General features: G+C 37.9%; 3 protein-coding genes across 3 annotated transcripts; 1 reads left to right on the top strand and 2 right to left on the bottom strand.

Annotated features, from left to right (window-relative positions):
- Positions 1 to 430: 430 nt before the first annotated feature.
- Positions 431 to 4,649, bottom strand: LOC102217527 (histone H3.3). The gene is made up of 4 exons (XM_005804527.2): positions 4,517 to 4,649; positions 3,228 to 3,371; positions 2,972 to 3,125; positions 431 to 1,842 (listed from the first exon to the last, which is right to left on the bottom strand). Exons 2-4 carry the CDS (start codon positions 3,353 to 3,355, stop codon positions 1,714 to 1,716), a joined length of 411 nt encoding a protein of 136 aa, XP_005804584.1. The 5' UTR covers positions 3,356 to 3,371; positions 4,517 to 4,649; the 3' UTR covers positions 431 to 1,713.
- A 1,092-nt stretch (positions 4,650 to 5,741) lies between these two features.
- Positions 5,742 to 8,137, bottom strand: LOC102217102 (histone H3.3). Its single transcript, XM_005804525.2, has 4 exons — positions 8,028 to 8,137; positions 6,967 to 7,096; positions 6,711 to 6,864; positions 5,742 to 6,610 (listed from the first exon to the last, which is right to left on the bottom strand). Exons 2-4 carry the CDS (start codon positions 7,092 to 7,094, stop codon positions 6,482 to 6,484), a joined length of 411 nt encoding a protein of 136 aa, XP_005804582.1. The 5' UTR covers positions 7,095 to 7,096; positions 8,028 to 8,137; the 3' UTR covers positions 5,742 to 6,481.
- A 489-nt stretch (positions 8,138 to 8,626) lies between these two features.
- Positions 8,627 to 15,500, top strand: nop53 (NOP53 ribosome biogenesis factor). Its single transcript, XM_005804524.3, has 12 exons — positions 8,627 to 8,920; positions 9,119 to 9,195; positions 9,299 to 9,407; positions 10,685 to 10,887; positions 11,244 to 11,299; positions 11,396 to 11,491; positions 12,265 to 12,366; positions 12,452 to 12,616; positions 14,293 to 14,468; positions 14,822 to 14,888; positions 15,243 to 15,319; positions 15,410 to 15,500. Exons 1-12 carry the CDS (start codon positions 8,715 to 8,717, stop codon positions 15,468 to 15,470), a joined length of 1,395 nt encoding a protein of 464 aa, XP_005804581.1. The 5' UTR covers positions 8,627 to 8,714; the 3' UTR covers positions 15,471 to 15,500.
- Positions 15,501 to 16,095: the final 595 nt, after the last annotated feature.

Below are 16,095 nucleotides of genomic sequence, written 5' to 3'. Positions count from 1 at the left end.
ACACTTAAGGATTCGCAAGCTACAAACCTGAGAAATTTGACTAATATGTCAACATGATAGACTAAACATACAAAAAAGTCCAACTCAATTTTTTTCTTCTTAAATCCTTGCTGTTTCCATATTTGTAATACTTTATTCCCCCTTCCCCACAAATGAACCATAATTGTAAATCATTGCACGTTTTCTTAGCATGTTGGGTCTCCCAAAGAGAGGAAGGTAAAAATGTATAAACTGTTTCACTGCCATCTAGTGGTAGAACTGGAGCAGACACGTTACTAATAGACTAAGCTGTAAAATATAAAAAAAATACTTCTAGCTTTTTCAGTAGCTGCGTGTGAAACTCTGTCTGCCTCATCAAAGATCTGAACTTTGTTTATTATTTTTTTAATCATTATATTTTAGACCAAGATGACACGTTTGACACAGAAGCGTGTGTGTAACATCCATTTATTACCACCTTATATGACAAATCTGGAAATTACAAACATTGTTTATTCAAACATTTTCAAAATTAAAAAAAAAGAAAGAAAAATAACAAAATAAGAGGCAGAATCAAAACTGAACAAAAGCAAATAAAAATAATGTTAAAAGAATGACCTGAGAAACATGATCAACTGATCCAAAAGGGGAAGAGTTCTGCACAGGGGGACGTATACAGAAAAAAAAAAAGATTAGTATTATTACCTGCTTCACATGAATCAAGAATACATTTTGTTGAATTTTCTCTGTTTTTTTAAAAAACATCAATCATACTCTGTGACAGATTTTGGTTTTATATAGCATCCGCAAGCCTTTGATTTACAAAGGTGCTCTATTTTATGTGAACAATTGCTGCAAAAGATATCCAACACATTCTGCTTTGGCTTTAGGTACATAACCAATGTGAACACCACAAAAAAATAGGCGAGATAAGAAATTTCAGTTTGTTAGGAAATAAAGGCCCATAGGATAAAGATCAGGCCGTGGCGTCAGAACAGGTCAGGAGAATAATTTTCTGTGAAAAAATAATAAATCTGCCTCCTTGTTCTGCCTTTTATTCTGAATCATCCCCCCATCTCAGTAATCAACAACTAATCTGAGCAAAAAGAAAGAAACAAATAATAATCCAAAGAAAATCTTGACATGACAGAGAACATCAGTGATCAATATGGTAAGCAAAAATGGACTGTATACAAGCATCTGAGGTGATGAGAGCCAACACTCAGCCAACACTCCCCTGTTTCTGCCTGTGTCTGAGTAGAGCTGGAGAAAGGCGTAAAGCAGGGGAGGAGGAAAGGGTGAGTTCTTCTAGCACCCTGCTGTGGAGACCAGACCCCCCAGCAGAAACAGACCTGTCCTCCCCACCTGTTCCAACCTTCCTCAATTGCATTTTCACAATCTGTGGTCGTCCTTATCGCTGCCACAAACTGTTTCCTCCCTCACAATCATAGGCAGGACAAACAAGGGAATGTGTGCTTGATCGGGACTCGTCATCCCAGAGTCGGTACATGCACAAAAATAGAGTACCCTAGAAGTCTGCTGCCGAGAGCACTAAGAAAACACAACTATACACTTTCATTATAATATAATCAGCTTTCCTCTACACACTACTAACACAGGGAAGGGAGAGGGGAAGGAAGGGGTGAGGCGGCTTGTGAAGGTTGGAGGGACGGAAAGACAGAATAGTAAAGGCAGGAAGGGAAGGAACAGAGGTGAAGAAGAAGAGAAAGTGTTTTAGGCACGCTCCCCGCGGATACGACGTGCCAGCTGGATGTCTTTGGGCATGATGGTGACACGCTTGGCATGGATGGCGCACAGGTTGGTGTCCTCAAACAGACCCACAAGGTAAGCCTCGCTGGCCTCCTGCAGGACAGGAGTGGGAAACAAATCATCTGTACAGTCGAAATATGTCAAAATAGTAACTGAATCCTTAATGTTAACAATACTGTGGTCTCAAAATTGTGGAACACAACTGTGTATACTTCAATACATATCTGAACCAAATTCTGTTTAATTTCAACACTGAGTCTTTTGTCCAACTTCATTCATCAAAAGCTAATACCTGGTATATTTTAGATATCATGCTGCTGCAAGTTGGCTCAATTTTGACGCGAAAGACGTAACCGGTAAAAAAAACGGTTTAGGATTTTCAAAATAAAAGATCCGGAAGTAGTTCATTATTTCTTGCGTGGCCCGGTACCAATTGGCCCGGTGGTTGGGGATCACTGTTCTAGAGGCCTGGGGTTTGACAGAATATTTTTAAGCTTGCAAAGAAAGATAAAAACAAATACTGATATCAACAATACCAAAAAGGCCAATACACAAATCTACAGAGGTGGGAGAAATGTTTGGACTGCATCATCACTCAATTAGTCAATACAAAGAACAAAAAACTGTAGTCCTTTCCACACTAACAGATTTCCTGCTGTGTTTCCATTATGTTTTTAATATAGCAGTTATCACCACTCACTGGCACAGCAGAGATATCACAGCCTTTTTGATTGGTTTTTGCAATAAAAGACAGAAAAAAATATAAATTAAAATAAAATGTGTAATAGTGCAGCTGGGCTTTATTTTCAGACTTAACCAGCGCACATGAAGTGATTGAACAAATGCGTAGCTCCAATATACGGTGCAAGTAGATAGGAATATTTTCACATTTATGAAAAACTTTGCCACACAATTACCAATTTACCATTGATAATTGGTAAGATGAATAGCTACGTAATTCACTTTTCACCATTACAAGTTTTAAGTTCCTGGCTTTGTAGATTTTTTTCTCTCAGTTTTCTAAATGTTAACTTAACGTTAAAAGATGATTAGTATTTTTGTTGGCCTATTATTATAATACCATTAAATTTGAATATTACATATTTTACTAAACAAACATTTTTTGTTAGACTTTCAACTTTAATTTAATATTTGTATAATATTAAAAGTGGCAAACTATTCAGTTTTCTAATCTCTTCAACCCTAATATGACAATACAGACCTGCAGGGCTCCGATGGCCGCGCTCTGGAAACGCAGGTCGGTCTTGAAGTCCTGGGCGATCTCTCTCACCAGACGCTGGAAGGGCAGCTTACGGATCAGCAGCTCAGTGGACTTCTGATAACGACGGATCTCACGCAGAGCCACAGTACCAGGCCTTCATGTAGCATATTAACAAAAAATAGTTGAACCTAGAACTATGTAGATTTGTTAAAAACCAGTAAAATTATGAATCTTAAAGCTGTCTTGCCAGTGTCACCTGTAACGATGGGGCTTCTTGACCCCACCAGTGGAAGGGGCACTCTTACGAGCTGCCTTTGTGGCCAGCTGCTTACGTGGAGCTTTGCCTCCAGTGGACTTACGGGCGGTCTGCTTGGTACGAGCCATGGCTGTTACAGATCACCTGAAGAGGACAGATGGAAAATAGCTGAATGTTTTTTTTACGATTTTAAACTTTTCTCTATGATTATTACAGAGCAGAAATAAATTGTCTAATGAAGTTCTCATAATTTCATAATTCCTTTTGCAAAACAAAACAACAACATAAATCTACTGAAAAGGGCCCGAGAAACTTTCCTTAAAGAAACAAAACCTTTGGTAAACACTTTGATTAAAAGAAAACTTTGACTAAAAAAAGTTCATTTGAAAATTCACAGAGAAACTGTTTCACAATTTTGATTGTAATTTAAAAACTTTTTTTTTGTCTTGTTTATGATATAAACCTAAGAGAGATAAATTAGATGGCGTTGTGGTAAAACTAGTCCAAATGTGATAACAGATCTTTATTTTATTGATTCTGTTGATCTCACTTTTGCGCAAACATTTACTAGTGAATACGAAACTTCCTAAATACTCATAATTTTAAGTCTAATGGATATTCATAATCATTTAATAAACAAATTAAAACTAGAGTCGCTACTTGAATAAGTTCTTACCTTTCTTAAAGTAAACAAACGAGGCATTCCTGATTATTATCAGCATAATAAACGTCAATCACAAACTGTGTTTCTATTGGCTAGAAAACCAAATTACTAAAAAAAAAAACAAGTTACGAACCAATCACTGAACAGAGTTCGTAAAAGTAGGCGGGTTCTACAGCCACTTGCCACTGCTACTAACCCCGCCCACCCCGCTCTGATGATGGCGGCGGTTTGATGCGCAAACGACATAAAGACGGAGGGCATAGAAGCGAGGGTGTAGCACATAAACAAGTTCATTTTTACCAATAACCCTACATCCAGCGTATTACTCAATAGAACAACAAGTCAGAAAACATTTCAAAGAAGGCATTGATACGTATGGGTGAGCTGAATGGTCCGTAATAGCGGCGTAGAACCGAGCTGAACCGGCGCATAATTTGAAAGTGAATTCCCCCTTCCTCCAAGCAGCTGCAGAAAAGACTGCATTTCACCGTCGCTGACTGTTATTACCCACACGACGAAACGAAAGCTTTTTTACAACAATAAAACCACGGATTTTAAAAAATACAACTTTAAAAAAAATGTAATTTATTTACATTTGTAGAAGGACACGTTTTGAGTGACTTACCTGTAGTGAAAGTGAGTGTAAGTCGTCAGTAATGTTTCGCTTGACTGTTTTGTTCTTCCTATCCACAATGGGAAGCAGCGTCCAGCGGGAAAATGGCCGCTGCGTCACTGCTCATACATCACCGCGATCATCACGGTTTGACACAGCGGGGCCACTCCGGGGTCACATTCTGCTTTCTGGATTATTTTTATGTGCTTAATAAAGCGGGACTTTGGATATTGATCAGATAAACTGAATTTATGGCAGTGCCGCTGCTCTTTGACATTTTGAAACCAGTTTTACGTTGAACACGGAGGTGACAGTAAGCGACTAAATGAGAAATTATGGTTTTAGCGCTACACCGCATAAAACGACAGTACGAAATATGCAGCTCGGGATATTTACTTCCAGAACTTCGACTTACGGTGACCTTTTAGTAATGAAAGTAACTTTTATAAGCGAGACGTTGATTGTTGGAAGTAAACGGTAAATAAATGATTTACATTTTTTATGTATGTTTCTGCAGATGTTTCATACTACTTAGCTGTTTTTTATTATATTTGGCCACTATAAGTTATTTATGATGAGGGGAAAATAAAATAATATTAAACTACTTTTCACAATCACATACATTCTTTGTAAAACTATCCCTACAGTCTAAAGTGTGTTTGTTTTTTTTTTTGTCAATGAAATGAAATACCGGTTTTCTCTTGCTGGATGGATCACAGGATAACACATCTTCCCACACATGCTGTAGCACAATGCTGGTCAGCTGGCTGAAAGAAAACCACTGAACTTTTCCTAGTTTACAAATACACCAAATTCAGCTTTTTAGAAAAATATATTGTGTCAAGAAAAACATTACATAAAAATAAAGCCATGACTGTCCTTGTTTTTAAGTTTGGTACATTACTGCAGATGAAACTCCAACAGTCTGTCTCTAACTGATTAATCAATTATTTGCTTGTTTTTCTCCAAAAAGTAGCTATTAAATAATGTCACAAAGTTAATACTTTGCACATCAAGCATGTTTATTGGAAACTACATTTTACTGTGTATAGCTTATGTATCAAAAAACATGATAAAGATAATTTGCATTATGTTTCCAGCAGTAGAAATGTTGCTATTCTGTTTCAAATAAAAGAAATTAGATTTCATACATTTGTTTTCATATGTGGATCCAATGAAACTGCAATATCTGTACCCACTGTAATTATATAATATTTAAAAGATTTTCAGACTCTGCTCTATCAACCACAAGAAACTCTTTATTATGCTTGAATGTGAAGTCCAGAGTACAAATATTTTGCTCATAAAAATGACCGAATACATAAATCATGAACACAAAAATTAGGTTATTGTATCAACCTGAGAGAGGAACAAAAACAATACCCAGACATAATCAACTAGTCTGCAAATTAAAACATGATCAACACAGGTCTGCTACATCTATGCCGCTTGTAGTCTGCGAACCATGCAGTGTCATCACCACATAATGACGTTTCTAATTGACGACCAGAATCAGTTTTTTTCTATTTTGATACACTGAACAGCAACAGTAGAAATACACCAATATTGTTTAAAAACAGAATCAATACTAGTACAACTAATTTCTATTTAAACAGGGAAAAAAAATAAGATAACTGTAGTCAACCGCTCTTGAATGAAAATGTCCACCTTAATGCTAATTCCTATGCCCCTTTCAGATGAAACACTATTTATTTCCCCCCCAAAACACCTTATTTGTCGAGGTAACAAGGTATTCCTGTGTTATTACTAACTGGAACTAAGATTAGAAGTTTGAAACACAGTTGATGATACTGCTATGAAAAATCTGCTACTAGTAGCACCACAGAAGACATAATCACACAATTACGGTTATCACAATCATATGATATAGATATTTATATATAGAACCTCAAACCAAACTACTAGGTATAGAAGAAGGAAAATGAGAGGACAGCATATCATAAGTCAGGAAACGCTTTAGGCACGCTCTCCACGGATACGACGTGCCAGCTGGATGTCTTTGGGCATGATGGTGACACGCTTGGCGTGGATGGCGCACAGGTTGGTGTCCTCAAACAGACCCACAAGGTAAGCCTCGCTGGCCTCCTGCAGATCACCAAAAATCTCTTTAGTATTTGATTACAGGATTTAAAAAAAAAAAAAAGGTAACAGGTGAGGGAACTTTTCCACAGTAAGCACCGCTGACCTGCAGGGCTCCGATGGCCGCGCTCTGGAAACGCAGGTCGGTCTTGAAGTCCTGGGCGATCTCTCTCACCAGACGCTGGAAGGGCAGCTTACGGATCAGCAGCTCAGTGGACTTCTGATAACGACGGATCTCACGGAGAGCCACAGTACCAGGCCTGGAAAAAACAGTATAAATAAACATACAGAAGAACACCATTTAAAGAAAATAGACATTTTAGTTTATAAACTAAATAAAACATATTTTTTATTACACTCACCTGTAACGATGAGGCTTCTTGACCCCACCAGTGGAAGGGGCACTCTTACGAGCTGCCTTTGTGGCCAGCTGCTTACGTGGAGCTTTGCCTCCAGTGGACTTACGGGCGGTCTGCTTGGTACGAGCCATGGCTGTTACAGATCATCAGAAGAAAATAAAGTTTGACTCAAATAAATAAGTTCACTGTTTTATGGTACAATATGTGAGCGCTGTGGAGCTCCATTTTTACGGTTAACTGGCTGTTTTTTAATTTATTTATAGAAATTTTCATAACAGGGTTTAACTGAACGGGAATACTTTTTTATTTAAAGTCTGCACCTGAAGCTTGTTTTTAAGTAATATCGTCAGTAGCTTATGTAATTGAAGTGCGTCCATGATGACAGTAAACATGTCCAATAAGATCCGATCTCTCTATTAGCTGAACCAATTAGATTAAGATTTTTAAGTCTATGGGTGGGACGTTGTGACCCTCTCCACCAGTCACAACGCAGCGTTCACCGTGTAAAGCCCGCCCTCTACGTACTGAGCGTGGGTTTGTTCACTTCTTCATAGTGGGCTCACCGGTTGCTCACACGCCTTGCCTATTTTACACAGAATGAGCTATTTTAACGGAAAACCAGCCCATCCCGCCTTCGCCGGCTGCCCAGTGCTGAGAAACAAGCGTACTCATAGACGATGGCTGGCTGCTGCCTAGAAGATTGTAAAGGGGAAGGGAAAAAAATCGTCGCGAACGAAAAAAGCAGACGATAAAAACGACGGAAGAACAAGAAAACTTCAGCATATAAGTGGGAAATATTTTTCGGAGACGAAACTAGACATGTCAGGGGATCAGTTGGTGGACAATATTTTGTCAGATGGCCCCTCACTTTAGGCGCATTTTCGAGTCAAATTCAACCAAGATCACAGGAGCTGCTCAGGTCCCCTGACTCCCCGAGCACATAATAGCTCAACAGCTCTGCGTTTTCTTTTTTTCACCGAAAATAAACGACAAAACCGCGTTATTTTAGGGTTAACACGACATAAAATGTGAGAATGGACTTTTATTCAAACAGTGACGCTTACCTTTGGGGAGTCAGAGACAGATTTCGGCTTCAAAATGCGAATTTATTCTTCAGTCTCTAAAGCGTTGTTCTCGCAATAATATGCGGGGAGGGAAAAAAAAGAAAATGAACATAGGAAAGCAAGAAGGGACTCATTTCCCATCATGCATTTGGCAGTAACATGTTACACACATGCTGCAACATGGTAAACAATTACAGGCAGGCAATGTAGTGCAACAAGTTTTTACCAATCACTACAATCGATTAATTTGCTGGTTTTTAAAGAATTAGAAAGTAATTTTTATGGAAACTTGTTCAGAAGTCACACAATTTAAATGAGAAGAAAATAAATTATCTGAACCCAATCTTAAAAATATGAGTAACTATTGAATGCATGCCACTAAGTTTTTCAATTTAATACATTTTAAATATGTTTATTATTATTATTTGTAAAAAAAAAAAAGGAAATTTAACTTTGTGAAAAAAATCTAAATTGGTCTAATTTTGCATGAAGTTCTATAATTTACTGCATCTGATTTGATTAAAAATGTTGCAGTTATTTTGTAAATTATGACGTATTTAAAATATATATACTTTAGATAAAAATCAACCGTTACACCATCAATCCTGCAGAGGGCGCTACAGGCTTCACACCGCCCTTAAAAAAGACGAAACGTCACGCTCTTCTTTGTTTTTCTATTCTTTCAAAATGGCGGCTCGCAGGAGGCTTAAACGCGTGGCTGCCTCCCAGTCGGGATTTTTAAGTTTTAAGTCCCCTTCGGACCCGACATCCTCGGTTGGTAGCCGGAGAAAACGAGTGAACAAGAATAAAAAGAAGAACTGGAACAAATACAGCGACGTTAATGACGTAGACGAGTTTTTAGAGGACGTCAGGCACCAGGAGAGGACCACCGGGTGAGGAAGAAAAACCGAGGCTTTAAGTTCCTCGGAAACCGTGTCAACTCTTTGTCTAATTTTTGTGGTTTCTGTTTTGCATGTGCCTTTTTGAGCGATTTACCTTGCAGTCTAGCGTGTTGACAAATAATTTTTGTCACGCAATAAAAATGTTGAGGCTTTAAACGTGTCTAAATGTGATATTTTTTTCTCATTCAGGGGTCTGCTATCTGAGAAAGCAGATGATAGCTTGTTTTTTTTGGATCTTGGACAGCCAGAGAAACCACAACCACTAGGTGAATTGTCTTACTAGCTACAACAATAACTTGGAAATTACTTATTTCTGAGTTTTAATTCGATATTTAATGTGTTTTTTTGTTTGTGTGTTTTCTTTTTCAGCTGAAACTCCACAAGCCGATGAAGGGAGGAAGAGAAAAGGGAAAGCTTCACGTCCTTTGAGGATAGACCTCATCCTAAAGCCAGATTCTCTGGTTCCTCCTCCTAAAGAGTAAGTATTATCAGCTGTAAGGTTAACTTCCTTCAAGTGTGTAAAACCACATACACGTGTTTCTGCCTCACTACAATTTATTAAAAGAATAAAATCAAAATGTCAAAGTTTATTTAAAAGGGAAAAAAAAGTACTTCCTAAAAACACAGGATACATAAAAACTGTGTAAATCTTAGAATTAAAGTAGGTGTTCAGTCTTTTACCTGAACTGGGAGTATAATTTACAACTAACTCTAACATGTCAGTTGTAACATGTAACATCTAATCTTATTTAATGGAGGATATTATGTAAAATAGACTTTTTTGAGCTGAGGACATTTTTATTAATGACATAATGAGAAGCATTGTGGTGAAGATGTGCTGATGTCCGAGTGTTGGAAAGAGGCAGAAGCCCAATTTGAAGGCATCAAATTATGAATTCAAATTTCTTTCAAAACACCTTTGCAATGTACACCTATTTTTTTTCTTTATAACAACGGAAGGAAAGTGATGTGGTTATTTGATTGTGCTATAAAATCGCCCTGTGTGCCTAAAAACGCATAATGCTCTCCTTGAAACAGCTAATTATGTCCACTCACCCTTGGAATTACAATATTTGTCAATGACCTTTTATAAGTCAATTAAAAGTCATTGAAGAAAAAAAGATTTTTTTCTGAGCTCCCCCATCAAACATATAAAGAATCATAGAATTATCTGCTTTTGTTCCTCGGTACTAAAAATTTTTTGTACCAACCTGAAATTGACAGACAAATGAAATCATGCAGCACCACTGAATCAAAGGTATACACTTTCGTAAAGGATATTAATATTTAAAATAAGTGTTATTGTTTTGACAAACAGGGAAGTGAAAGTATTTTTACTTTAGAAATTAAAATATAACTTATGGTAGTGTGTTGTATAAGCTGAACTAAATGAATTAATTAAATGACAGTGAACATTTTTTTCAGTCCCATCAGACTGGAAAGGATTTATATAGATTTCTTATGAACCAGCCCTTTATGAATCTAATATTTTCAGCTTATTTTAAACAAACTACTTCAATAGAAGAGACTTGAGGTGTGTCCTGTGATGTTCTCATCCTTGCACTTCCAGTATTTCCTTTTGGAAATGTGAAGACAGCAGTCAGAAAGCTCAGGAGTCTGTTGTGTGAACACTCTCTTGGGATCTGAGGGCTTAGAAACACACCCACCTCATCATGCTGCTGTGTTTATGCCGTCTTCACTCCATCCTCCTGCATTGCAGAATCAGCTAAACAGGTCCTCTTCCTCCCCTGACAGTATTCTGGCCTACCAACAACCAAATGCCAAGAAACTCCGTCGGATCGCCGAGAAGGCCGAGCGGCTGGCAGCCAAAGGCGTGGTGCCACGGAAACAGAAACGGCTGCTGAACAGACGGCCCATCGACAGGACTGTGAAGAAGGCCGTGGCAGAGGCCAACAACAACCCAGACAGAGACTATTACGACATATGGGGACAAGAGCGTGAGTGGTGTGTGTGTGTGAGAGAGAGAGAGTGTGTGTCCAGTGATGATCCCATCCTTGCGCTCCCAGTATTTCCTTTGTGGGAATGTGAAGACCAACCTGGAGCTCAGATGAGTGTTGTGTGAACATTCCTCTGGGATCTGAGGACAGAAAACAATAATTTAAAGATTGTTTTTATGAATCAAAAGTTTGAATGGCAGCTGAAGCAATAACGCAAACTGGACATGTACTGGGCCCCATTCTGTTTCCAGTCACACCCCTGTACTGTCAGAGCCTACGTACTGTCTGTTGACTTATTATTGACTTGAATTGTGTAGAATTGCCGCAATGCAACATTAACGTTTCTCCTTTTGCAGCGAAAGTTTCAGCTGATCCCTGGTATCTGCAACAGACTGGGAAGAAGCTAGTTAAGGTGAGACTGACCACAGTTTTCATTTAATCGTTTGTCTTTGGTTTACCTGATGTTAGTCACATGTGCGTGAATGTTGATGGTGGCTTTCTTCACCAGCGTCCAGAGAAGCTGAATGAGAAGCCGTCCGTTCTTCCTGCTGTGGAGGTGATCGCTCCGGGTGGATCCTACAACCCGGACTTCTTTTCCCACCAGGTAACTCAAAACGCAAAGTATATGACTTCTCAGGCAACTTGTATGTTATTAAAGTGGTATCAAAGTATTTACACCCCTTGTACCTTTTCACATTTTAAAGGTAGAACAAGTAGTATGGTTGTCATTGTTCTGTTAGAAGGTGAGTCTCCAGCCTGGTCTGGAGTCTTATGAAGCTTCTAACATGTTTCCAGGATTTTCCTGGATTTAACTCTGTTCATCTGTCATGAACTATGACCAGATTCAATGTTCCTGCTAAAACTAACACGGTCTGTTTAACATGTTTGCTGTGTGTCCACTACATTTCTTATGGCTTTCTTCTTTCATAAAGTTCAGATTTGAGGAGTCGTTGTCCTGTGGACAGATTCTCCCCTCCTGAGCCGCGATTCACTATTTATTTATTTTTTAAAATTTTGAAAACCTTGCATCATTTTCTTTCTAAATAATTGTTCGCTGCTTTGTGTTGGTACAGTTGAAGCAGGAGTATGAATACCTTTGCAAGACCAATGTAATCTTAAACCTACCCATAGACTGTGGTTAATTTTTAAAATGACAGCGGCACAATTGTTGTTCACCGCTATGCTAGCACCAACATTTGACAGTTTATTGTTAGATCTGAAGAATTTTGCAGCCAACTTGACTTGGACAGAGAAAGTTGTTCTTTTCCTCATATTTCAATATGCAATATTTTCTTCGTTTAGAAAGTCAAATTATAACCAGTATGATGTTATTGTTGATTTAAACCAAACCATCTGGTTGTTGTCCTGTAAACCCAGGCGTTGCTCCAGGAAGCCCATCAGGTGGAGGTCCAGAAAAAAAAGCAAGAGGACAAGTTGGAGAGGCAGCTGGCCATCAATAAAGAGGACAAAGCTACAGAGGTACCTTTTATAATCTTCTTCCTAGCAGTGGTTTTTACATTCACTGAAACTTCACTGGTTTATTTTGAAATGTTTTCATTTTTAGGAGACAAATCTTCGTGAGCAAGTGGAAGGATTAGTGGAGGAGGAGAATGATGATGAAGAGTTGGCTCCTTCAAAGGAAGATGATGAAGCAGCGCTGGCGGCCATCGCTGTGACTCAGAAAAAATCTGAGAAACAGATAAAGAAAGAGAAGGCAGAAAAACTTAAGGTACATTGCACACACTAATGCGTGATCTGTAAATAGAGGGATTTATCACACTGATGATTGATGCAAGAGTGAAATGTCACAAACGAGAAAGTAGATATTCAGTGTGAACACCGTTTTGGTAGCAGCATCCCCCACCCTTACTGTCGTTTCCTGGTTAGACAGAGGTCAGCTGGCTTTCCTCTCCACACAGACAGAAAACAAATGGTCAACCATCTAAAAAAAAACCCTGCTGAAACAGTGATGTTGTCCAAAAATAAATAAATAAATTGAAGTTTAAAGTAAAATTTTGGACAGAAAAATAAAAAATTTTTATAAATCAGGAGATTTAATTTTCTGCAAGTTTTTATCAGCTGTAAATTGACTGGATGAACAAAGATACAAGCATCAAACTAGCATGAGCCCCAGTCATTCCTGCAAACATGAAAGCTAAACAGAAAATTTATGGGCTTTTGGTTTATTTTCTAAAATTAGATTTTTTTTTTGTTTCAGGCATATTTTTTATTATTTAACGATATAGACAAATATTTTCAGATACCTCGTAAAAGCACCCAATGTTTCTGCTGAACCTCAGCACCTTTTTAAAGTTAAATAACTGTAAATACGGAAACTCTTTGGCTATTGATTTCTTGAATTATTTTAAATTCACTCCACAATTACACACTTTTTTAGTCAATGAATATGGTTAAAATGAAAAAAATTGAGTTTTTTAGAAAAAAATAAAAACGGTAAAGGGAGAACTTGAGGGAAAAGGATATTTCGTGGTCTCCTCTGTTTCCTTAAGTTTTAAATTTATAGCTTAAAAATTCCTAAATATGCTCAAATGTACATATTTAGTTCTAGGTCTTAAACATATACATTTGGTCATTCATTGTTTGTTTTTAAAAGTTGCTGTGGGATTAACTTGTTCCATGAGTTGTAGTTTTGGTTAAGTTGTGTTATTACGCTGTTACAGCATTGATTTACATGGTGCAAGGAGGTAAAATATTAACCCCAGACATTCAGCTTTGCCTGTAAAGTTAAAATGTTCTGCATCTAAAGATGGCTTATCGTATATCTAGTTGGTTTATCTTTATATTCTCATCTGCTTCTCTTTTGCACTAAGTGCGCACCAAATTCACCTAACCCCGACGGCGTCAGGGACGGCCTACAGACGGTTCAGTTTATTATTTCATACCAAGACCAGAAGATAATTGTTGATCTTCTAAGCTCTTTTCTGTTTACCTTTTTAGATTTTAACTGATCTGTAGGTCAAAGAAAAACATATTTTCCATTCTGGAGCTGTAGAAATGCTTTCATGTTGAGAATCTCTGAGTTATAACTGAGAAAACATTGTAGTTCGATCATCTGTAGATCAAAGCCTGTGGACTAGAAGATATTAGTTTAATGGACCGTCGGCTCCAGAACGCCAGAGCATCTCTTAAAGCTTGAAACTAACAATCGTTCAAGTTATAATCTTTTTATAAGACTTGTGGAAAACATGTTTTCTTACTGTTCTGTGTCTACTTGCACAGATTTTAGGAGAACATAGTGATTCAGTTGCATTCTGCCTTCAGAGGCACTCTGGATTAATCTTGGAACTCATCTTAATATCAGTTTAGAAGATTAAAACTTTGAGCTTTTAGTCACTCTCTTCACCTCCCAGCTAATCCTTCTGCTTTTCTTCACCCCCATTCCAGGAGCAACAGCGGCTGACCAGCAGACGACAGACGGAGCGGCAGCAGCAGCTCTTCCAGCTGCGCTCCATCAAGGCCTCCATCAGACAACAGGAAGAGAAGACCAAGAGCAAACAGATGCAGCGCAGAATCAAGCAGGAGGCTCAGAAAGCTCAGCCCAGACGTCTGGGAAAACTAAAGTACTTAATCTTAAACTGATTTCTGCTTTTCACATCCACTGGTGCAGAAACACTTCAAAGCAGTACAAAAATGAGTCCAACTGCATTGACATGTAGTCTATTTTTACTCAAAGGGACATAATGTTCCTCTGAAGCCAATATATCTCTTCAAAAATGACTTGCATAAATGTTATTTTGCCGTGCTGGTGTACTAAGAGTTTGTCACTGTGTTGTCAACTTGGGTTTGTTGTTGCATATGCAGTTTTCCCAGTAATTTAGAGCTTGACATGTTTCAGTGGGAAGTCCTTGGTAGACTGTTTACATGTAATGTTAATTTCCACCTTGTATCTTATATTTGATCTTTTTTCTGACAGATTCCAGGCTCCAGATTTGGATGTGCAGTTAAGCGACGAGCTGGCTGGCTCCCTGAGGCAGCTCAAGGTACTTTATCTACTAACACTGCTCATTTCTTCATACTGTATCTCAACCCTTCTTCAGGACACCGTTATTCTACGATGAGCTTAGCTTTTTTTCCTTGTTGTATTATCTCCTATCTGTCTTATTCTAAGCTCTGTCCTGATCTGTAATACGGTGACGACCCATTTTGTCAGTTGGAACTTTTTCTACTTTTTTTCCTGTTATCTCCTGCTGTAATTACTTCGCTGAAACCTTAATCAGCCGTTCCATGAATAAGATTTCAAGATTTTCTGGAAGGAATTGTGCGTACTTATGACATTGTGACACTGATTTGTTTCTGGACTTTGTTTCACTTCTTGTTATGTCATAACTCTGCAGCCAGAGGGCAGCATCCTAAAGGATCGCTTCAAGAGTTTCCAGAAGAGGAACCTTATTGAACCCAGAGAAAGAGCCAAGTAAGGCCCTCAGCTTCACTTTTGCAGTATATTCAGCTATCCAGAGTGTAGATTTAAAAGATGTAAAATACACATCTTCATGTCTTTCAGGTTCAAGAGGAAACTCAAGGTGAAATATGTGGAAAAGAGAGCATTTAGGGAGATCACATAATCAAAGTTCAATAAAATATTAAAAACGGAAGTATGTGTGTTTTTTGTCTTGTCTGAACATTTTATAACTTTCAGTTAACTTTATCCACTCTGCAGTGTTGCATAATATAAGCCCTTTGAGTACAAAGTTTTCACAATGTTCTTTTAATGTCTGTCTGTTTGCAGCTGTTAAGGGTTGCAGCTTTCATTCATTAAAAAGTCAGCAGCAATAACAGGTATATAACAACAATCCCTTATCTTTCCTGACATTTCTAGTTGTTTTTCTTTAGTGATGCGTCTTTTAAAAACAGGTTTTATTTCCACGCCAAGATTCTTGGTGAGAAAGATGGATACACATTTAGATTTTTCTTAACGGAAGGTAAAAAATGAAGGAACTTTAAGCTGTAATACATTCACTTATCTAAAGTTATTGGATCAGATGATACAATAAGAATAAACCTGTTCACTTCTTGCTACATTATAAACAAAAACATGTTTTATTGGGATTTTATGTGATAGACCAACACAGTGATTTAAAATGAGAAGGAAAAGGGTACGCTGCTTTCAAATGGTATTACAACAACAACAAAAAATCTGAAGTATGTGTATGCATATGTATCCAACCAGTTTGGTCTAAAATCCATAAC

Source organism: Xiphophorus maculatus, chromosome 18, assembly GCF_002775205.1.
Source record: "Xiphophorus maculatus strain JP 163 A chromosome 18, X_maculatus-5.0-male, whole genome shotgun sequence".
NCBI classification, from domain to species: Eukaryota; Metazoa; Chordata; class Actinopteri; order Cyprinodontiformes; family Poeciliidae; genus Xiphophorus; species Xiphophorus maculatus.
The sequence above is the reverse complement of the archived record's forward strand: the minus strand, read 5'-3'. Positions and strand labels throughout refer to the sequence as shown.